The sequence below is a fragment of the Podarcis tiliguerta genome, assembly GCF_965153285.1.
Source record: "Podarcis tiliguerta genome assembly, chromosome: 13".
In the NCBI taxonomy this organism is placed as follows: Eukaryota; Metazoa; Chordata; class Lepidosauria; order Squamata; family Lacertidae; genus Podarcis; species Podarcis tiliguerta.
The window spans coordinates 27,266,272-27,289,970 of NC_139546.1; the positions used below are offsets into that span (position 1 = coordinate 27,266,272).

Here is a 23,699-nt window from a genome sequence, read left to right on the forward strand (position 1 = left end):
GTGATCTTTGCTTCTTCCAGTACACTTGGCATTAGTTTGCCTGTCTTCCCAAGGGATGTGTAAATTTTTTTGGAGACATCGTTGATGGAATCTTTCGTGGAGTTGGAGATGACGTTTATAAGTGGTTCCTGTTTCACAAGCGTACAATAAGGTTGGTAGTAGAGAAAAGTGAAGAAAAGAACCTCCACTTGAACTAAAGGATAGGCATATTGTGAGGTGGGGGTGGGCTTTGAACATCCAGGTTGGCTTTGAAGCTATTTTTGTAATGGAGCCTAATTTGAATAGTAGAGTGCTTGGTATCTGGTGGGCGGGGCTTGTGTGTTTTGCTGCAGAATCAGCCTTCAGTGTGTGTTCCGTTAAGAGTGTCAGTTAAGAGGGACCAACTGCCTCTTCTTGTTTCTTGCCTCAGACTTGCCCCATGTTGTTGTATTTAGTTTCTCTCATTGTGTTATTTTGTTACAGTTTTCTTTATTATCAAAGCTTAGTTCACATTTACATGAGCCACTAATTTTGCTCAAAGAAAAAGAAACTCTGCTGAAGAATGCTGGAATATCCTAAACTTGGGTGAGTGAGGGGATATTCCCAGTTTGCCAGGAGGATTGATTTTGTTAATCATCCGCCCCCCCCTCCACAACAATGTTAGCCCCTGCCCTTTTAGGACGGACGTGAGAGCTGACAATCATAGAAATCATTTGTAAAATCTATTAGTGTAGTCTGGCTGCGGTAGGGCAGCAGCATGCCCTGATCACTTTCTAAATAAAAGGTTGCAACAGAAAGTTAATGCATTTTTAAACTCATATAGCGCTTACTAACAGTTCGTCATCATTTTGGAAAATTGTGACAGGTGAGGTGCTGCAGGGTTCTGTCCTGGGCCCATTCAATGACTTGGATGAAGGAATTGAGAGGATGCTCATCAAATTTGCAGATGGCACCAAACTGGGAGGGGAATCTAATGCTGCAGAAGGCAGAATCAGGATTCACTAATGATGATATTAACAGATTGGAGAGCTTGGTCATTTTTTAGAGTCCTGATCTCTGAGCACACATTTTTGGTCATTTTTCAGCTGCTAACCCCTGGTCACTTTTTTTTTTTTGTTATTTTTCAGAGTTCTGACCCATGGGTCACATTTTTGGTCATTTTTGGAGACCTGATCTGGTTATGCTTTCAGTCATTTTTTGGCATCCTGACCCACATACCACATTTTTGCTCAAATACCGTAATATCTTAGCAGCAAATCTGCTAATTTTAGCAGCAAACCAGCACTCTGAAGCAGGACACTTGTGATAGTGTTTAGGGATAGGAGAAGACATTTCCCCAAATCCCATCTGGCTCAAACCTTACTCCAATGTGCTCAAGAGCATTGGCAGAGGTCATCATACCAGCCAACCAAAGCACCTGTAGTACTTACCTCTTTGGTTCAGGGATCTGTCCCCTCCTACCTTCCTCTCTCCCTATATTTTGCTCTCCACTGCCACATTGGAACCATCAATTCAACATTTCCTAACTTAAATGCTTTCAAAAACTTATTTGCTAGACATTCTGATCCAGTTTCTTTCAATACTCCTTTTCTGAAAGGAAATTTTAAAAATTGAATAGATCCTGGCAGGGCCATCTTAAGTATATCTGGCACCGTGGTGCAAAGATCCCTCTGCCCCGTTTCCCAGAGTTGCCGACCTTTTTATAGCGCTGCCGGCAGCTTTGCGGGGTTGGAGGAGACGGGCAGCGGCTGGAGGGCGGCTCCTCTGGCGGGGAAGAGGCGGAGGCTCTGGGCATGGTGCTGCTTTAGCGAGGCAGGCGAAGGCAGCGAGCTGATGCCAGGAGGTGCCGCGTCCAGCCTCCAGCTCTTCCTTGGCGCCCTCCAGAACTTGGCGCCTTGGCGCCCTGCGCCACTTGCCTCTATGGGCAAGACGCCCCTGGATCCTAGATCTCTACGAAAAAGGTCAGCTTGATCTTCAATGTAAACCCATGAGTTCCTTCTCCAGACATTGAAATAAATTACTCATCAATATTTTTTTAATCTCACAATTTGTGTAGATTCTGGAAGTTCAGAGTTTGTTGGAGCTGACAATGCAGTGTTTTTCATTTTTTAATCAATTGCTCAACTAAAGATACACAGATACCTCAAGGCCAATTGAAAGAGGCCATTAGAAGAGGGGTTACGGAAGATAATAAGTTTCTATACAACTGCACTGTAAGATCCAAATAATAATTTCTGAAGAATGCATGACACATATGCCCAGCTTCAATGCACACTACAATCCTGATCTGAACTAGGGAATATCACTCCTTTTATATGCAATGGGAGGATTTTTAAAAAAAGACATTTTCTTGATTGTTAAAGCCAGATCAATTTTGTTTTGCTTAAATAAATTCCATTTTACTTTTGAATTACCTGATTGACCTATGATCAACCCATCCATGCTCCTCCTTTGCCTATAAGCTCTTAGAAGCCTTCCCATAAATATATGGGTCCTGTTCTGTTTTTCAGTAGGAGGTTTTAATAAGATATTCCTCTGGTGTCTATTTAAATGCTGGAGTAGAGTAGTGACACTTCAACAATGTATTATTGTGGGAGAGGCGCTATGCAGCCCAGGAAGGCACTAGAGTGTAGAGCTGTGGATTAAAGAATAACTCTGAATATTTAGCTTGCCATAGCGGTATTCTTTGCATACTCCACCTCGTGGTAGGTACCACTAAATAGCCACTTGATATTCTGGCATATTTATGCCATGGAAATAAAGGAATGGAAAATGTCCATGCCTGCTATTGTGACAAATGAGCTTGGGGTGGGCTAAATCAAATGAAAAACCAAAACTGGAGCTCCATACAGCGGTGAACACTGAAGTTTCACTCAACTAACATTTTTAATCCATTATATTTAATTCTGAATAATATATCACACAACTGTCCTAATTTGTTTGTTGAGAGAAAGGAAATAAAATGATCCATGTTTATTTGTAAGACATGTTCATTTGTCCACCACATCAACAGTATTAACATCTCACTGGAGGAAAGCATGATGGCAGAAATTGCAGGTCTTGGAATATGTTAGAATTTCCTCTTTATTAACTGCTCCTTACTGTTCAAATAGGGCCTCAGCACAATAATGTAGCATTTGGGAGCAAAGATGGAACCCAGCAGGCCAGAACTAGAGGCCAAGATGGAGAAGATCTCCACAGCCACCATGTATTTTCCTTTGGTACTCAAGTAAACTGGAACAAAGGATATCCAGACACTACAAAACACTAACATGCTGAAGGTTATAAATTTGGTCTCATTAAAGCTGTCTGGCAGTTTCCTAGCTAAAAATGCCACAACAAAGCTGACCACAGCCAGGAAGCCCATGTAACCAAGGACACAGTAAAACATGGCGACGGACCCTTCATTACATTCCAGTATCATTTCTCCCACCATGGAGTGCATGTCAAGATGGGGGAATGAGGGAGAGGTTATCAGCCATACAGTGCAAATACCTGCTTGGATAAGAGAACAAGAAAACACAATGGCGCCTGCCAGTCTTTTCCCCACCCATTTCCTCATTATGGATCCTGGTTTAGTGGCCATGAAGGCCAGAACCACGGTGATGGTTTTGGCTAGCACACAAGAAACGGTCACTGTGAAGATGACAGCAAAAGCAACTTGTCGGAGAAGGCAGATCACTCTTTCTGGTGGGCTGAGGAAGAGCAAAGGGCAGAGAAAGCAGAGCAGGAGGGAAGTGAGGAGAGCGTAGGTGAGATCCCGATTGTTGGCTCTGACGATTGGCGTGTCCTGGTTTTTAATAAAGACGGCTAGAACCAACACTGTGAGCAGAGAGAGAGAAAGAGCCAAAGAAGCCAAGCTCATCCCTAGATGCTCTTTTATAGACAGGAAGATTATTGCCTTTGGAATGCATTGTGACTGGCCTTTGTCTGGATATCGATCTTCACTACATCTGTCGCAATTGTCCATGTCTGGAAAAAGAAGAGATGCAGGTTCTGGGTGTGCCAGACAGAAACTGTCTATGACATCCTAACATTAAACTGGAGTATCAAAAGGTTTCCTAGACAGAACAAATACACCATGACCTTTGGACCAGAAATCAGCATAATTTGCTGGGTTGTCTGCCTGTGTTATGCTAACTTCCCAGGGGCCATCATCTGTTGTATAGATTTCTGCAGAGACCATGATGTTTGACGATTTAAGAACATTTATAGTGAAGTGGCTCCTTCAGACATATATTCAATCTCCCATGCATTAAGCATAAAGTGGTAGATACATTTAGGGCAGAGTTCTATCAACTGCTTGATTGCAAGCTTCTCTTCTATTACCCCACCCTCTCCCATATCAGGCTATCCAGATGTTTAGGTCCCCATCAGAGACCCTCCTCCTTATGTCTCCTCTGAAAGAGGTTTGGAAGGTGGCATCAGGGGAAAGGGGCTTTTCAATGGTATCCCTCATTTATGGAATGCTCTCCCCAGAGAGATTCACTTGGGGCCAACTTTGACATGACTTCGGTGCTAAGCAAAAACATTTTTGTTTCCCCAGGCATTTGAATGTTGATGTCATTGTTCTTGGGATTGAGTTGAAGGTGTAGATTATTTTGTAGTGATGAAGTCACGGTTGTGGGAGAAGACACTTGTAGGTTGGGTATGCTTTATGTGCTCACCAGTTTGCCTTATTGTTTGTTAACTATGGAATTTGTATGCTTTTATATTTCCTATGCGCTATTTTAAATTGTTAATTCACCCAAGAAATCTTCTTAAAAGGTGATTCATACATTGAATAATTAAGAATAGTAAGTCCCATCCAAATGCACTGGATGCATTCATGTGTAAGTTATCTTACAGACCCATCCTCAGTTATCTCCTGCTGCATAACACACCAGAAAATGAGGGCGAAATTTCAATTTATGAAAAAGTTTAGATGAACTGTAGAAATACTGCCAAAAGAGACCAACACCATTCAAAGTCAGTGGTAACCTCTGATTGATCATCGATAGGAGTCCCATGCAGATCACATCACTAGGGTGGGGAAAGATGGCTTCTAACTTAGAATCAGAAGGAATATCATAAAAAGATACTAGTTGGGTTTCTGAGTGTTGCTGCAATATGAAAATTTATACAATTATTACCATTGAAAGCCTCAAGCTTCCGAGCTTCAGCTATTATAGAAAGAACAATGGCATCAATGATTGGTTCATTTTTTGCTGAAACCATCTCCTTATGTATGTTACAATGTGCACTATCTTTGAAGTATTTCTTGTCTCTTACCCTTCTGGGATGAAATCTTGCCTTGAGGGCATGGAGAACAATCATAGCAGCAGAATTTCTCCCCCTCCTTCTTTTTCTTGCTGGAGCCAGGAGGGCAATTTGGGTTACATGTAGAAAGGGGTGGAACCTGTCCATTTGAATAAACACACGAATAGTTTATCACCGAGAATAAAATAATAGATGTAAACTCAAGGTGTGTTGGGTGGGGTTTTTTTTGAGAAACTTGTTTCAGGTTTTTTGGGTGATTGAGGTTTGATTGACTGATTGATTTCAAGCAGTTAAATGGTTGGAATACATTGGCTACATTCCTATCAAATACTGTATGGATATAAAGTACGGTAGCTTGTACATGATGAGGTTTTAGACAGGATTAAGGGTTGCTGATGGTCTCCATTGCCAATGGGACAAAACACAGATTTTTAGTAATGCAGCGGCAAAATTGTGTACTTTTTCATAAAAATACTAATTTTACATCATTTGTAGCCTAATGCATACTAATCACTTTATGATATAGAGGCATGTGATGTTGCATGTTGCATGCACAGCCAGTTGAACACATAGTGGCTTATAACAGTGTTATGCTTTTTTAATATAAGCATTAAATTTACAGATTTATAGACTAATACATAGGGATAATTTTCATATATGGAAACATGGTGTTCTAGGCTTCCATAATTACGGGTTCAGGATTTGAGTTATGCAAGAAGTGCACCAAGACTGCTATCCATTTGCTCTGTTTTATCAGTGGTGCAATAATATTCAATTTCCCTATAGAGCCTGGAAATCGCAGTTGTGCCTCACCTGCTTAAAGCTTCTGTGCCACACCATTTTTTCATCATCAACTGAAAATTCCTTGCCTGTGGGAGCCTCCAAATCTATTTTTCCAAACTTGACTCTCAGGAAGGAGTGATTTGGAAAAATGACAAAATTGGTAATATCGAATCCGTTCTTTAATTCCAGACTCTCACCAAAAGACACTGTTTCTCCCACGCTGTTGTTAAATGAGACACTCCTAAGAAAGGGGTGGAGCTGAGTAGAAAGAGGAACAGAAGGACAGGAACAATTGATTAAAACTCGAACACCTCTCAGATCTTTTCCACACACAATTATTTCCAGGGGAGGGAACTTGTTAGATTGAAGCTTTTGTTGGCAGTTGAAAGATGAATGAGAAAATAAACAAGTGCTAGTCTCCAAACCCAAGCATCTCTGGGTAGGGATGCAAGTGACTTTTTCCTGGAACGCAGGAAAGTCACAGTAAGTGTGAACAATACTGAATTTGATGTTCTTAAAGATCCTATTTAGTATAGGGTAGCTTCCTATAAAGGCACTGTTCTATATGCCCCTGAGTTGTCATTCCTCTGCTTATATCAATAGAGCTGAGTCTCAAGAAAGATATTACCTGCCAAGGCAGCAGATTTGGAAGCACCCACCTCCCTTTGTCTTCCATAGTTCTGCGTTTGTACCTGGTTCGGAAAATGGCATGTAAAGCATGTGCTACAACATACACTGCATTGTAGATGCTGTAGCTGTGGCCAGTCATGCTCGTCTCAAAGCCAGATGAAGGGAGACCTTCAAGCTTCTCCTTTCCAGTGCAGATTTTATTAACCTGCTTCTTTGTCTTAGAACTTGGAAGTGAACATCTGAATGCTCGTTCCCAGAACAACTTGAGAAAAATGTCTTCATTGGTCCCCAGAGGATTTAAGAGCTGAAGAAATGTTCTGAATCCTTGAACCTCTTTTGAATGAACCCTAAAGGAGATGGAACCGTGGAAGGCTTCCATACTTAAGGTCATTTGGTAGAAGAATTCTGTAAACTCCAGCTGAGCAGTCATTATCCACACCTTTCCTACTGGTCTATTTGCGCCATTTGCTATTTTACCTATGATGAGCATTGTTCGTAAACAAAGCATGGACTTGGTTTCTCCAAAGACAACAACAGCACTGGCTTTGCTCTCCGCAATAACTTTGTAGATTTGGAGCCACTTGAAACTTAAAGAAAATAAAATTCTCCAATATGTATTTTTTGGAGTTCTCTCTGAGAAAGCAAAGCAGATGCCTCTCTGGGAAAGCAGAAGTTGCATGGATTGCAAAAATCTCTCCCCGCTCTCTCCCTCTATAGCGATAAACCCAACCCACGTCCATCCAAAGTGCAGAAGCAACTGAGCAATGCCAGTGTATTGATGGGCTTCGTTTGGAACCATCCGGTAGAAGGGAGTAGACTGGACTTGATCACTGTCTTCTGGAGCAAAGGAGCCATAACTGAGCTAAAAAGAAATAAGGAAGCATATTATGTCAATGTAATAGAGGGAATTGCTACATGCATCTGCAGTGAAAGGGCAATTGCGATTGGGATTCACCTCTCCTGCTAGATCAAAGTGTCCAGGATGGAGCAAGTTGATTTGATGGCATCACTGCAAAATCAGTGCATCTCGAATGCAAAGATATTCCTGAGGGTGTCATCAGCCTCAGCCTTTGTAAGAGTGGAGTGTGGTCCTAGCATAGTGGATTTGTGGCTTGTGAAATATTTCATGTAACCAAGAATGTTTACTGGAGATTTGTTAAGAGTGCTAGAATTGTAGCTCTGTAACAGGTCTCCTAAGAATTCTCAGCATGCTTAACAAGCTACAGTTCTCAGGATTCTGAGTGTTAAGGTGGAATAATAGTGCTTTAACTGTATAGTGTAGATGTGATCTTTGTCTCTCAGAACCGGAAAACTTTTCTGGGTAGAAAAGGAAAATGCAAATGACTCATGAAGTTACCTGTATCTTACCTGTGGAGTCTTGTAAACACCCAGGATGGCTGCCATATGGAGAGAGGTTTCAAAGTCAAGTCCCCCAATGACAGCCAACAGACTTTTCTGAGTGTCGCACTTGTAGTTGGGAACAAATTTCTGCTGTGTGAATAGAAGCTCCAGAGTTGCCCGATAGGTCATCCTTTCAATGTAATAACTATCGTAGATGTGAAATCCCAAGGTGACATTTGGCAAGATCTCAGGATTCTCATTGATCTCCTTGACAGCAAATACCAGTGCCAGAATATGCTGGTAGTTCTTTGGCACAACCCTGCAATGAGAGTTACTTGATATTGAGTTACCAGGTATGCTAGGCATTGTGTGACATAGAGATGGGTGAATCTGTCTGTTTGGGTTTCTCTCCATTTCTCTCCCCCCCCCCCCCCAAATCTTAAATTCTGTTTTCAATCGCATATAGGATATATGTTCCTGATTCAAACCAATACTCAATTTTTGGCAGGCAAAGATATAAATATGGGTGGATCTGTCAGTTTTTATTTCTCTCTGTTTCTCATTTTTCCAATCTTAAGTTTACATTCTGATATCAGTTTGTGATTTTCAAAAAAAAAAAAAAAGGCACCAGCATTTTAGTGCAAATTTCTCCTAATATTTATATTTTTGTATGCAGTTCTGCCCAGTGTAAACATTTTTGCAAAGTGATGTCTGCAGATATAATACATTTTTAAATGTTATTTCACTAAAATATGCATTGTTATGTACACTTTACCCTAGTATGCATTACTTGACTGAGAACTGCACTGCAAAATTTGGAAAAGGCATAGCTGGGTTCTGGTTTGAATATTGTTCATCTTTAAATGAGAGCAGAATGGAATTTCCCCACCACCACCCTTAATTCTCTCACTCATGCACAGATATCCATCTCTCTCTGCTTCAAACTGCATTAAAGAGTATTTGTCTTCATTTCTGTGTAAACAGGGTTAAAAGGTAAAGGGACCCTTGACAATTAAGCCCAGTTGTGAACGACTCTGAGGTTGCGGTGCTCATCTCGCTTTAAAGGCTGAGGGAGCCGGTGTTTGTCCGCTTCCGTAGACAGTTTTTCAGGGTCATGTGGCCAGCATGACTAAGCCGCTTCTGGCGAAACCAGAGCAGCGCACGGAAACACCAGTAAACAGGGTTAGGATCTGGATATTAATGAGCATCAAATAAAGTCCTTACAATACATTAAGTAATTGCCGGAAGGTGTGGTATTTCTTGAAGTCTTCCCAGTTAAGAGAAGGAAAGAGATGAGAAGTAAGTCCACCAATGATCAGGTCACCTGGCTGATAATACTTGTGCGGAATATGGAATGGGTCACTGATGGTGCACGTACTGATCATTTCCCCATTACATATCATCCATGGAAGCAACAAGAGCACTAGCATCACAAAAAATATCATGCTCATCTTCCTTCTAGACAGAGAGCCTTGTATTCCATTTACAACATTGGTCTACGGATCAGTCACAAAGCAGGTTATCTTGAATGGCGCTACATGCTACCTAAGCAAGAGATTAATTCCTGGGAGCTTGGTTACAAAATCAAGAAAAGATCTGAGATTAGACTTACAGAATCTGGCTTTCCCCTCTTACTTGAAATGCCAGAGACAGTGGGGGTTGCGTTTGCATTTAGATATCTAGTAGTGGTCTCTGGAAATGCACTGGGGCCACATGAAAAACACATTCAGTCATCTTGAGATTGATAATTATAGGGGAGTTAATGATCGTTTATCCAACCCGAAGCAGCAGGTGTGTTGGAAGAAAGGGGGGGGGGTGTTACTTCTCATATCTTAACCATAATAAGTAGTTGTTGCTTCATTGTGGAACAGCTGATGTGCATGGAGAATATGCTGTAATGGGACAAACAAAAGGATAAACCCTGGGCCTTGGGACTGAGTCAGGGTGGAAGTATGTCTGCCTGATAGGGATAGGTGAATCTCTCCATTATGATTTCGCTCCATTTCTCATTTTTTTGTAATCTTAAATTCAGTTTTCAGGAGCATATAGGATATATGCTCCTAATTCCAATCAATTCTCATTCTTGGCCAAAACTTTTAAGGAACGCTTACAATTTGCCACAGGGGATAGAATAATTTCAGGATATCTTAATGCCATCTTCCATAAAACTTTAGAGAAACATACATCTCCCTTAGGTTCCTGTCTAGGAAAGAAGAACACAGATAGCTTTCCTGTAGGAATGTTTCTTTCACCCAACCCTGCAATGAGAGTTACTTGAACTGCACTGCAAAATTTTGAGAACTCCAGATTTCAATTGATGGCTGTTTTGGTTCACATATTGTTTTGCTGGTGAGAAGTTTCATCTTTAAATGAGAATTGAATCAAATTTCTCCCTATATGTTAGTATATGAATCATTAAATGAGCATTCAAATGTTTAGCACATGTGATGAAGGGGAAGCAGAAGTCTTAAAAAAATCTGTTCACTGATACAAAAAGATGGGAGTGTTACTTATGATAATGCAAGAATAAATTCCTTGTTTGGGAATTTATCATTACTAAAAACTCAATAGGTTGATGAAACCTTGAGGTGAGGACATATCTAATGTAAAATGTATGAGTGGGACACATTGGACCAAAATGAACAGAGATATTTTGAAGGAAGAGATTTATCAGACTGTTAACACGTTGAAATAACAAAATGTTTGGACTGGATAGCTTTGTAAGTTCTTTCTACAAAAAAAGAAAAGAAAAAGGGATCTGCTGGTTGGGTTAGTGGATTAAGGAACAAGTCTACAGTTCTGAAGTTAGCTTGCTGTAGCAGGGTTTTTCTATATTTGTCTGCCAGATGTTAGGTACCACTAAATGATATCCTGCCATTTTTGTGCCTTGCAGATGGATGAGGGGAAAATGCCAATGTCTGCTAATGTGACACATGAACTTGGGGTCGGATAAATCAAATGGAGAACCAAAACTGGAAGTCCAAATGCCCCTGCCAAAATATATTACTGGAGAACCCGAAGAGATTCACTCAGCTAACATTTTTTAATCCATTATCTTTTATTTTGGGCAATGTGTCACACAAATGTTCTCTGATTTGTTGATAGAACTGAAGAAAATGACAATTATGATCCATGCTAATTTGTAAGTTATGTCCATTTGCCCACCACCACATTACCACCTCATTACCACCTCAATAGAGAAGAACATTATGGCAGAAATTGCAGACTCTGCAATACTTTAGAATATTTATTTATTGATTGGATTTACAGTGGATCTCACACAATAATGTAGCATTTGCAAACAAACATGTAACCTAGTAAGCCAGTACTGGAAGCCACAGTGGAGAAGATCTCCACAGCCACTTGGTACTCAGGAACAAAGGATAGCCAAACACTTCAGAATATCACCAAAATGGTCATTTTTTGATTTTTTGATTTGGTGTCCTCACCCTCAGGTTATGTTTTCGTTCCTTTTTTGGAGTTCTGACCCATATGTCATCATTTTGCTAATCTTTCAAGTCTAAATCTGCTGGTCACATTTTTCTTCAACTTTCAAGTTCTGATGCACAAGTTACATTTTCACTCATTTTGGGGGGGAGTCCATCATGTTTTTTGTTCAAAATGCTACAATACATCTAAAAAGAGTGATAATGTTCAGGATAACAGCTGCCCTGGAACAGGAAACATGTGATGGTCTTTAAGGGTAGGAGAGGAAACTCATCCCACCTTTCCCATCTACCTCAAATCTTACCCCAACATGCTAGTGTTGCATGTATCTCCAAATCTTGCCGTATCTCCAGATTCGGAGATTTGTGTACAGCTATTAACCAAATGAAAAACAACACAGCCAGCAGACCTGATGGGATACCTGCCAAAGTCTTCAAAGTGGGCAGAATTGAGCTTAGCCAACAACTTCACAAGCTCATCAAAAAAATCTGGCAGAAGAGATCCCAGGAAATTTAGGGATGCCAAAATTATCAATCTTTTTTAAAAAAGCTGATAGAACGGATTGTGGAAATTATTGAGGCATCTCTTTCTTGGCCACAGCCAGCAAAATTATTGTAAGGATCTTAGCAAACCGTCTCCTAACTATATCTGAGGACACACTTCCTGGATCCCAAAATGGTTTTCAATGTTCTAGGGGGACAGTGGATATGAATAATAATAATAATAATAATAATAATAATAATAATAATAATATATTATTTGTACCCCGCCCATCTGGCTGGGTTTCCCCAGCCACTCTGGGCGGCTTCCATAGAAACCAAAAATACACTAAAATATCACAGATTAAAAACTTCCCTGCCTTAAGATGTCTTCTGAATGTCAGGTGGTTATTTATTGCTTTGACATCTGATGTGAGGGCGTTCCACAGGGCGGGAGCCACTACTGAGAAGGCCCTCTGCCTGGTTCCCTGTAGCTTTGCTTCTCGCAATGAGGGAACCGCCAGAAGGCCCTCGGCGCTGGACCTCAGTGTCCGGGCAGAACGATGGGGGTGAAGATGCTCCTTCAGGTATATATATCCTTCAGATATATATGAATTTCACTGCTTGACAGCTTCAAGAAAAATGCAGAGAGCAAAATCAACCCTTGTATATGGCGTTTATCTACCTGACTAAGGCCTTCGATACTGTAAATTGTACTGCCCTGTGGACCGTCCTTCTGAAAAACAGCTGCCCAGATAAATTTGTGAACATCCTTTGGCTCCTCCACGATAACATGTTGGAAACAATCACAGATAACAATGGCTCTCAAAGTCAACCATTCACAGTGGGATCAGACATTAAACAGGGATGTGTTATCACCCCAACTCTATTGATTATCTTCATCTCCAACTGGAGAACATCCTTTACCAAGGGTGTCATGGACTTTGAATAAGCACGAGCTCAGGGCAAAAAGGAGAAACAGCAAGAGTAAGGCATATTTGACAAACCCTCACTGTGATCAACTCCTGCCAGGAAACCTATGTCCCCGCTGTGGAAGGACTTGTGGATCCAGAATTGGCCTCCAGTCACATATGGACTCACTGTTAAGACTGTGTTCATGGAAGACAATCTTTCTTGCGAAGAGTGATTAAAGAAGGAGGAGGAGGAGGGCTCAGGATTGGCACTGTTTACCAGGCTGAAACTGCTTTATGACCATATAGCTGAAGATGGTATAGTGTGAGAAGGAGAGCATTCTAATTTCACAATTTTCACATCTAGGATAATTTAGATTGCCAGGATCAAGGAAACCACTTTTTTCTCTCCCTATATTTCCCTGTCCACTGCCACATTGCAACCGTCGGTGCAACATCCCATAACTTAAATGTTTTCAAAGACTTAATTGCTGGGATCAGACCTTCTGGTCTAGTTTCTTTCAATACTCCTCTTCCCTGGGAAGGAAGTGGAAGCTGATATTTTTAAAACTGAAGAAATCCTGCATTTCTACCAAAAAGGGCAGTTTGACCTTTAGTAGTAAACCCAAAAGTTCCTTCCATAGCAGCGAGGCACACTAATATAATTGTGGGGGCTGGGCACCCACAAAGTCAATGAGAAAACCCGGCAGGTGTCAGTGGCACTGCCTCTGAGAGAGAAGTTCAGCTCCATCCTCTGCAGCCAGCTAGCAAGGCATCCTTTCCCCGGGGTGTGTGGGTCGGTGTGTTGGATCCTGCCTTCAGAGAGGAGAAAGAGGGACCGCCATGCGGACGAACGATGTCACGCACACGCCTGTACATATCCGTGTGATGTCGCACATCCACGTTGCAGCGGCAGGCACCCTCAATCCTCAGGACAAGATGGCATCCTTGGTTTCTTCTCCATATACAGTCATAGCTCATGTTACGTTTGCTTCAGGTTGCAACCCGGAAGTACCGGAAAGGGTTACTTCTGGGTTTCGCCACTTGCACATGCGCAAAATGACATCACGTGCATGCGCAGAAGCGGCAGATCATGACCCGCGCACACGCAGTTGCGTTCTTTTCAGGTTGTGAACGGGCCTCCGGAACGGATCCCGTTCTCAACCAGAAGTACCACTATATTGAGATGGGTTACATGAGAATATTTTTATCTCACCACTGTTTAACTTCTGGAAGTTCAGAGTTTGTTGAAGCTGACAATGCAGTTTTTCATTTTTAATCACAGACTCAACACACCTCAAGTCTGATTGAAAGAGGCCCGTTAGAAGAGGCCATACTCAAGACAATGAGTTTGTACACCACTGAAACTATAATACCCCCACCATAAAGTCTGAAGAACGCATGGCATATTTGTTCAGTTCCATTAGAGTGGGGGAGAAATAAAAAAGCTAGAATATATCCAAAGACTACAAAATAACATGCTGAAGGTGATAAATTTGGCATCATTGAAGTTGTAAACATATTTTCCCCTAGCAAAAACTGCAGTAAAAAATCTGAACATGGCCAAGAAGCCCATGTAGCCATAACAATATTCTTGTCTGTGACCCTTTACATAAAGGGGGGGGGGGAAATGCAAGAGTAGGGATAGGGACCTTCTGGAGGTCAATGAATACTAAATAGGTAGGAGTCACAAAATAAAAAGAATAATTATTTTTCAAAGTTTTTATTTATACTTTTCAAGTTTATACATTTCACTAGTTTTACAATCAATTTAACATTTCAAAGTTTGACTTCCTTTCCCCTCTTTCTGCAGTTCCTTAAATTTATGTTTTAATGTCTTCTGCATATCCAAATTCATTTAATTTGCCCATTTAATTATCTACTTTAAATATATACTCTTATGAAACTGCAGGTTATTACAATAATCCTGCTAATGTTTTTATCTGTTTGCAATTTATCTGTAAATATTCAATAATTTCTACTCTTTTATAAAAAGTCTGTTATCTTGGTTTCTTATTCTCGCGTTAAGTTTCTCCATTTCTGCATATTCCATAGGTAGAGGGACTCATGCGAAATTGGTAGATAGGAACTTGCTATCTAACTTTAATAACTGTCACTTGAGTCTGCTTCTTTCTCCCTTCCCCTCTTTTTGTGTCATGCTTGTGAACTTTTGGGCAAAAGCTGCCTTGTCTAAGTGGACAGAACCGCTTAAAAAGCAAACCGGCCCACTGACAGTTGGCCCCCAGGCTCGCGCGCCTCCTGCCGGGGTGCTTTGGGGGGCTTGTGATTGGCCCACGGGGCGACGGTACCCGCTTTTTCATGCGCACGCAATCCGTTATGCTCTTTTTTTCTTTAAGAACCCGCATTTGATCTGAAGGGGGCGGCCTTTGATTGGCTGTAATGACTGAGGGTGGGGTTGGGAGGAGGGAGGCGGGAGGTTAGGTTGCGCCAGGCTGCCCGGAAGCAACACAAGCGCCTAGAAAGGCGAGAGGGTGATTGGTCAGGTGGGGGGTGATACGTAGGAGCTGCAATCTCGCTCCCTAGAGATAGGAAAAGGTGAGAAAAGCGCGCAGCCTGAACTTCCTGTAATGCACAAGACGCAACCCCTAGGTTTTCCTACCCTCGGGCAAAGACGCCTAGGAATGCAGACTAAAATGCTTTTCATGAAAGCGTTGTGATTTCTTGCGTTGGCTCTTTGCTCTACGGGGAAAGCGATCCTCGCATTCTGAACGCCTGAGCGAATGAAATTCGAGAGCGGAAATGGCCGGCGCCGAGGGGGCTGTCTTCACTTTTTCCTATCTCTAGGTCTTCGCTTGCTCGCGCACCTATTCTCGCGAGAAGGTGCTGAGATTCCCCCTGTCAGCTTCGAAGCCGCGACGGCGGTGCCCCGAGCAATGGGAGTGGGGAGGTGAGGAGAGAAACCAACAAAATAAAAATTAGTGACCCCCTCACCCGACTTCTCCGCCGCGAGCCCTTCCTCTGCGTCTCCGTTCTCGGCGGTGGGCAGAGGGGCATTTGGGCCGCTTTTCCTCCTTTCCCGGTGGGGGGGGGGGAGGAGGGAGAGAGAGAGAGAGATGGAGACCTGCTGTGGCCCCGCCTCTTTTGCTCTGCATATCCCCCCCAGTCATTTCAAACTCTGGAATGTCCCTTTCCTTGCGGGGGGGGGGCGGCGGGAGGCGCCTCATGACATTCCCTCCCCCATCCCTTTGGGATGGTCCTCAGTTCCTGCCACTCAAACGTTCTACCCATTTCATTCCAGATTAGCTAATCCGGAATAATGGGCGTAATTGGCAAAAAAAACCCCACAAACCTTTCCTTGCCCTCCGCCGGCCCCCAATTACTGATGCACGTTAGGACTTCCACGGTCGGGTGGGTGAAAGCGTGTGAATGTAAGGGCGTCGCCAGTCTGTTTTCAGCTGCCTGTGGGGTAGTATTAAAAGGGTCAGACTAGGACCTTGGGGTGTGTGTGGGGGGGGTTGTGTGGGGTGGGAATCCTGGCTTCATTCCCCCACTATTTGGCTCTGAAGCTGGTTAGGGTGACCTTGAACTAGCCACCCACCTCACTGTGTTGTTGTGAGGGTTGAAGTGAGTGGCGAAAGTGGAAGAGCACCGGAGGCATGAACCCCCAGGGGGATGGATGGGATACAGGTTTTAAAAATAAATAACCCCTTAGGAGATCAGCAGCTGAATGGCTGTGAGATGTAGGAAACCATCTGTCTAGGCCTCTCTCTGTTTCACTTAAGAGTAGTGTTTTCTCGTTCCTATCTCGTACCGCTATATTTTCTCAGCACCAGCTTTTGCTCTCCGTTTTCCTATTTGTATCCTTGTCTGAATTCCGGTGCTGTTGGGCACCATCTTGCCTCTAGTGCAACCTAAGTGATATCTGCAACATCCAAATGTGAGCCAACTTGGCTGTGAGGGAAGAAAATTCAGCCCTAGCATCATAAAATGAAATGCCGTGCAAATGAAAATAATGCCTAAGCTAAAAGGTGGAGGGTTAAGATCTCTGAGAGCTTACCGGTATACTTCAGCTACCATGTTACATTGGATCTATTTAGGTCAGCATTCTGATGCAGCATTGGCCAAGTAGATCCTCTGGAATGCCCCACCCTTCCCAGCAGTGGATGAAGGCAACTCTCATTCCCTCTTGCTTTGTGTCAATATCTGGTAACTGGAAACCTTCAGTTTCAAAAGTCGAAGGGTATGGCCACATATACAATGGGTGGATAATCTAAAACTAACAGCGGGAAGCAAACAACAGAAAATGCTGAAGAGAACTTGGAAGAGGTGTACATCCAAAGATGGATGTAAGAGGCTGTGGAAGAGTAATTTCCACTTATAGCTGTTGATGGTCTTCTCCGTGAACATGTTCAATGCTTTTTTCTTTTTTAAGTACTAAGTTATCACATCTGGGTATTGAATTCACTGCATTAATCTGCTGTGTGCAGAAGTACGTTCCTTTCCCTGTCCTTGGCCTACTGCCAAATCAGTTTTATTGGGTAACCCTGTTCTAGTATCCTTTTCCCATCAGCACTCATAATTTTATATTGTTTTGTGCAATAGAGTTTTCTCTTTGCTTCAGATTCCCAGTTTGGTTTTTGAGCATTTTGGTTTGATGCTTTGATTGTCTCCCCCCACAACCCCAAACCTTGACAAGAGATTCAGTAATCTCTGACGAGAGCTTCAGTAATCTCCCAAAGGATACATGGCTTTGCACAGCCTTATGTCAATTCCTGAAGATGGTTGCTCTGCTTTTAGAGCTGTCCAAACCCTAAGTGTATTTACTTAAATGGTTTCTGGGATATTGCTTTATAAGGATGTTATGTGCTGCCTTGCTGTTTCTGCTGTTCTACAATGAGAGATACAGAGGCCCAGAAAATATGAAGGGGCTTCCCCCCCCCCCGTTATTTCTGATACCTTGAAAAATAATTGAAACAGATGCAAACAGAGAGTAGGTGCTCATCAAGTATAACAAAAGGAAGAGCCTGCATGACTTGAGAGTCAGCTTGTGTGTATTCCATGCCAGACTGAAAAACTTACTGTGTTCCTGTGCAAGGGATCCTGCTTCTTCAGAATCTTAGATGTCTTGTGAAGGTGGGCTTTAAGCTTTGTCTGCAATGCTGGTGAAATCTCATAAACCAGGTGGATTTCCAGTAGTTATATTGTGGGGTGGGACTTCCCTTCCCTATATAGCTCCTTGTCTTGTTTGTTTGTTCAGTCGTTTAGTCGTGTTCGACTCTTCTTGACCCCATGGACCACAGCACGCCAGGGACGCCTTGTCTTAACCTCTGCCTAAAAAACAAAAACTAGCAGATTATGCAAATAAATTGTGCTGATTAGAATAATTTATACGGTTTATAGAATTCAGATGCTTTTGGCAACAAATTATGATAACTTGTTGCAGAACTTTGGGACTTTCTTAGCACACTTAGTCAGCTCTTGGGGCTTCTGAATACCCAGCATGCCCCTTCCTCTTAAAATACAAATATAATAGCTTCTATAGCTTACCCTGAGTCTTCAGGATAGTGTGGGTTTTAAAGTTCCTCTCTTTTCTTATAGATGCCCCGCCACTGTTCTGCCACTGGCTGCTGCACCCGTGACACTCCTGAGACACGCAACCGAGGCATTTCCTTCCATCGGTGAGAGTTGATGCTTTTCTGGGCCCACCCAATCTCCCTTTCAAAATGCTGTCCATTTTGAATTGAGGGCTGGGTGGTACTAGTCTGCAGGAATATCACGTTGGGAATATTAGTATTTCTTCTTATATTTCTGTCCCACTCTTCCTTGAGGAGCTCATGGCAGAAAATAAAGTGTGTGTGTGTGTGGCCATTGATCCAAAGTTAGAACTGTCACAAGGCAGAGGAAAGCCTAAGAAAACCTACCAGATTCCTGCTGTCACTCCTTTGACTAGTTGAAGATCTTTCCATTACAGTGGTACCTTGGTTCTCAAACTTAATCCGTTCCGGAAGTCTGTTCCAAAAGCAAAGTGTGCTTTCCCATAGAAAGTAATGCAAAACAGATTAATCTGTTCCATACTTTTAAAAACAACCCCTAAAACAGCAATTTAACATGACTTTTACTATCTAACAAGACCATGGATCCATAAAATGAAAGCAATAATCAATGTACTATACTATAAAATAAATAAGACAGTATTGTAGATGATAAAAATTAAAATTAGGTTTTTTTCTTACCTGCACTGATGACAGTCATTGCTTGGATGGCGGGCTTTTATCCACTTCCGCAGTCACACAGTCAATCAATCAGGAGCTGAACTGGGTTCCATACAGTAACAAAAACAAATTAACTGAAAAAGCCTAAAAAACAAAAATGCAAAATACATAGCAAAAACAAAAGCACCAAACTTTATCCATTCCGGAAGTCTGTTTGATTTCCGAAATGTTCGAAAACCAAGGCGCAACTTCTGATTGGTGCAGGTGCCCCAGAAACAATAGCCGACAGCCACACCAGACATTCAGCTTCCAAAAAATATTCAAAAATCGGAACACTTACTTCAGGGTTTTCGGCGTTTGAGTACCAAGGTGTTTGAGAACCAAGGTACCACTGTATTTCCCTGTTATCATTTCTGGAGTTCACAGTACCTTTTTACGGTACCTTAAGCAGATTTCACACAAACAGAAGCTGTAATATGCATACTTCTTTTTTAAAGTAACAATCCTGTCCTGCCCTCTCCCTCACCAAAAAAGGCGTTCAAGATAGGGGTTTGTTGGCATGAAATGTGAACGGGAAGGGCAAGTTGCAGGGTGGCTTCACAAAAAACTATGGAATATTTTACCTAGCTACACTTACTTTCCTTTTGCACTGCAGTGATACTGTTGGCTGAACAGCCTTAATCTCTGGAAATAGTAATGTAGATATCCTTGTAGTGTCTCCTAGCATTAAAGGGCTAGAATGATGCTGTAGTTCTTTTTCCAGCCTGGGAAAGAGTCTTATGTTAGCCAAGGATCTGGAGTCCCAAGGGATCAGTCAGACTCAGTTTGACACTAAGCTACTCACCCAGAGCAATTGTTATTCTATGCAATCAAATCATACTCTTGCTCAATGATGCACTAAGTCCACATGACAGGGAAGTTCCTGGGATGACATTTTCAGACAAATGTCCTTGTGCCTGGGAAGAAGGCCTCCATTGTTTTGCTGCACTCTGCTACTCATCCTTGCCTGACTCATCTCCTGTGTGTGCTCCTAGACTTCCAAAGGACAACCCCCGGCGAGCGATGTGGTTGGAGAATTGTCGGAGGAAGGACATGAGCGGCCAGGGTCTGTGGGACCCTGCTTCCAAGTATGTTTACTTTTGCTCCAAGCACTTTGAGAAGAGTTGCTTCGAACTGGTGGGCACCAGGTAGGTCACTGGAATATGAAAGGGCATGAACAGTTAAGCAGAATTAAAACAGGTGGATACGGTTACAATTGGACAATGTCTTAGATTATACATTTGCCATTGGCAAAGGTGCTGCTTGCAGAGGGGGTGGAGAAGGGAGCTAGAAATGACTTAAAGGCCAGCGGGGTGGGGGGAACAATTGTTGAAGGCCAGAAAGCTGTCATGGAAGACCCGCTCTGTGGTTTATTCAGGGGTGACCAGCTTTCAATTTAAATACTTTTTTGGGGGGTGAGGGCAGAATCCAATGTGTGCAGATGCCGAAAAGATAAACCTAGACATACCCAAGTCACCAAGACCTGTTAGATCAGTTTGATAAAGTAATGAAGGTGTGTGAGGATCTTAAGTAGTATGTATTGAGACGAGCCTCTTCCTGAGTCCTTAAGTATCACTGAGAGCAAATAGTAGTAGGCAATAATGGTCTGACTCATTATAAAGCAATTTTATATCTTCTTAGGAGAATAAGCAAGTGGGAGTGCTGTATTGTGGAAGTCACGCTGGATTATCTCCATTGAGATTTGTGGGGAGAAATCCAAATTTAAGCAGCATGTGTTACAAAGTTCATTCTGTTTATTTGGGACTCTGCACATGCAGTTGCACGTGCAGAGATCTAGAGGGAAAACATTGCAATGCAGAAATATAACTGGCTAACTGCAGGTGCAGCTAGTCCCTCCCAGAACCCAGCAGCTCCCCAAAAAGAGATGCCTTGCTGCAAGGTCTATAGTTCAGATGACCTTCCAGAGAAGGATGCTTGCCTGTCTGAAGCCAGAGATGGCTTATGAGTGTTGATGCTCCTTTTTGCAGTGGCTACCATCGGCTCAAAGAGGGTGCTGTTCCCACAATATTTGAACTTCACGCCAAACTGCGCCAAAAATCAAAGCTAGGCAACTCAAAACTTGCGAAACGTCAGCAGAAGCAGAGGTGAGTACTGCCCTTCTGGCTTCTCTTGCCATGCTCTGCGGAAGGTCTTCCCTCCCTTCCTGTACCATCCTATGAATGTTAATTATGTTTAGTGGGCCTTGCTTCTTCGGAAGTGTGCACACAGAATTGCTGCCTTACTGCAGGGGTAGGGAAGCTGCCGCCCTCCAGTTGAAGTTGAACCACAGTTATTGCTCCATGCTGGCATGCTTGGGTTATTTCGGGAAGCGTCTGGAAGAAGGCCATGTCCAATTTTGTCCTCCTCTGCTTGTCACTACACCTGTGATAAAAGTGTGGCAGATCTTCCCCACTCGGTTCCTGTCTGACCAGGGTTCTCTTCCTTGCCTACAGCTGCAGCCCTTGCCTGGAGGGGGAGTCGAGTCCTTTGTGCATGGACATCTCCTGCTTCCCTGCACAAGAGCTGCCAAGCCCTGGGGCTGCTCCCACCAGCGGCGAGCCTCGAAGCCAGCCTGACCTCCCGGGGCCAGCGTCAGAGAGCCTGGCCACCCTGTCAGACATTCCCCTGGAACAGTCACCCGCTGCTACTGGCCAGGAAGAAGCTTCTCCTTCTCCCGCCCTCCCGGAGCCAGTGGGGGATTCATCCCACCCCGTTTCCCTCTCTCTCTACATGTTGCGCCTGCCTCCCCCAGCTGGGGCTTACATCCAGAACGAGCACAGCTACCAGGTAGGCAGTGCCTTGCTGTGGAAGCGGCGAGCGGAGGCGGCCCTCGATGCTCTGGGGAAGGCGCAGCGGCAGCTCCAGGCCTGCCGGCGCCGAGAACAGCGACTCCGCCTTCGGATCTGCGAGCTTCAGCGCGAGCGGCGGCCGCACAGCGCTGAGGCACATCGACGGCTCAAGGAGCACCTGCAGGTCTTTGAACTGCAGCTCCTCAATGACCTTGAGTAACTTTGGGGCGGGCCAAAACTGACCTTTCCCTGTTTGGTGCACTCTCAGCTTCAGGCTGTGTGGTGGTCCCTGCGGCTAAGCTATGCGCCAGAACTCTGGGTCTTCCAGTCTAGCTGGCCGGTTGGCACTTGCCGCCTTCCCTATCACCATTCGCATATAATCTGTACCTGTAAATAAATACTGTTTTGTATGATGGATGCTTCCTACTCGTCTGAAAGACACCTTTTACATACAGCAGCTTTGCAACAGCTGTCAACCTGCGGCCTTCAGCATGGTGTTGCCTGAGGCCTAGGAAGGATCATACAGTTTCTAGCAGGTTTTGGCTCAGCCTTGCTCACAAGGAGATTGAATTAGGGGGTGTATGGGATAAAGGTTGCCCTGTTTTCTGATGGATTATAGGTTTACAAGGATCTTAAGATCCTGTGGGCCAAGGCATCCTCATCCCACTGAGGCTCATCCATAAAATATACATGGCGGAGTGATGTGCATCAGCAGGAGAAGAGCAAACTCGCCATGCTGGAGACGGCACTATCTTTTGAGGAACAGTTCAGTAAAACCACTCAGATGGTTTTAAGTAAGCGAGCCAAAAGCTTAAGTGAAGTCTGGGCTGCTAGACTTGCTGCGAAGCAAAACCTGTCCGCCTATCAGCTGAGTTAGGCCTGGTGTATGTAAGAAAAGGACAGAAGCACTAAGACAGGAGCAATAAATACCATTTGTTGGGCGTTTCTCATGTGCACTCATAAACACAACCATCTGTGCTCTTCAAATAGCCTTTTGCAAAAATGTTTTATTCATATTCATGGGTGAATATGAGTCTTATTACTGATAATTGAAACCTGCTCTCGGAGCCTTTTTCAGCTCAAAGAGTGGAGTGAAAACAGTTTAAAAATGCACATTGGTGGCATGCAGAAGGCTGCTTACCTGTAAGACTCTCTTGTTAGACTGCGGCAACTGTCTTCAGCTGGAACCAAAATGATTTCTATAGTTTGCAATGGTTGCAGGTTATTTCACTTTGTGCTGGCACCCATCAAGGACTCAGCTGCCTGAACAGAACCACTTACATGCCTATCATGACTATCACAACCCGTAAAGGTGCGTGGAACAAGGATGTGGCTCCTCAGAAATATTCCTGGCCTCTCTCCTGAATGTTCAGCTGTTTTTTTAAATAAAAAAAACTAAGTCTCTAGTCCTTTTTCCTGGAAAGCACCCAGACAGACTTTTGTCCAGTTGCTCTCTAAAAATAAAATTGCTGTTGCCTTCTGTTGTTTTCTGGCTAATGAATGAAAAGGCACCAGAATAACTGATGAGCTCTAAGCCCTTATTTAATTTTTTTGTACTTTTTATTTGTATTTAACACTATGAAACAAAATAAATATACTGGGCTACTCCAACTGATATTCTGGTTGTCCTGAATAAAATGTCCGGCTACAGAATAGCTGCAATGATCTACCATAAAATGTGGAGAACTCAGCCAGTGGAAGAGAATTACATGCCCATTTCTTCCAGGTTTTGGGGTCCCACAGAGATGCCTTGTCTGAGAACCTCCAAAATCCTGTTGCTGGGTTTATTTTTTAAACCAGGGATGGGGAACCTGTGCCACTCCAGCTATTTTCAACATAGCCAGTGGTCAAACACCCTTCCATGCGCAG

General features: G+C 43.2%; 2 protein-coding genes and 1 long non-coding RNA gene across 4 annotated transcripts; 2 read left to right on the top strand and 1 right to left on the bottom strand.

The window, feature by feature from the left end:
• The first annotated feature begins 490 nt into the window (after positions 1-490).
• Positions 491-11,417, top strand: LOC310663310. Its single transcript, XR_014504477.1, has 2 exons — positions 491-564; positions 10,886-11,417. It is a non-coding gene; the product is annotated as an uncharacterized lncRNA (long non-coding RNA).
• LOC310663292 (vomeronasal type-2 receptor 26-like) lies at positions 559-20,030 on the bottom strand. Of its 2 annotated transcripts, XM_083410951.1 has the most exons (10): positions 19,847-20,030; positions 19,640-19,766; positions 18,712-19,146; positions 18,105-18,135; positions 15,782-18,025; positions 8,020-8,311; positions 6,650-7,513; positions 6,052-6,279; positions 5,251-5,377; positions 559-3,951 (listed from the first exon to the last, which is right to left on the bottom strand). In XM_083410951.1, the coding sequence occupies exons 5-10, from the start codon at positions 16,012-16,014 to the stop codon at positions 3,050-3,052; spliced, it is 2,646 nt and encodes an 881-aa protein (XP_083267077.1). In that variant the 5' UTR covers positions 16,015-18,025; positions 18,105-18,135; positions 18,712-19,146; positions 19,640-19,766; positions 19,847-20,030; the 3' UTR covers positions 559-3,049. The 2 variants fall into 2 exon arrangements, with proteins under 2 accessions (XP_083267077.1, XP_083267078.1); XM_083410952.1 differs by lacking the exons at positions 6,650-7,513; positions 18,712-19,146; positions 19,640-19,766; positions 19,847-20,030 and having other exon boundaries at positions 18,105-18,381.
• Positions 15,453-22,243, top strand: THAP7 (THAP domain containing 7). Its single transcript, XM_083411035.1, has 5 exons — positions 15,453-15,737; positions 18,389-18,468; positions 20,037-20,189; positions 21,030-21,146; positions 21,495-22,243. Exons 2-5 carry the CDS (start codon positions 18,389-18,391, stop codon positions 22,048-22,050), a joined length of 906 nt encoding a protein of 301 aa, XP_083267161.1. The 5' UTR covers positions 15,453-15,737; the 3' UTR covers positions 22,051-22,243.
• The last annotated feature ends 1,456 nt before the right edge of the window (positions 22,244-23,699 follow it).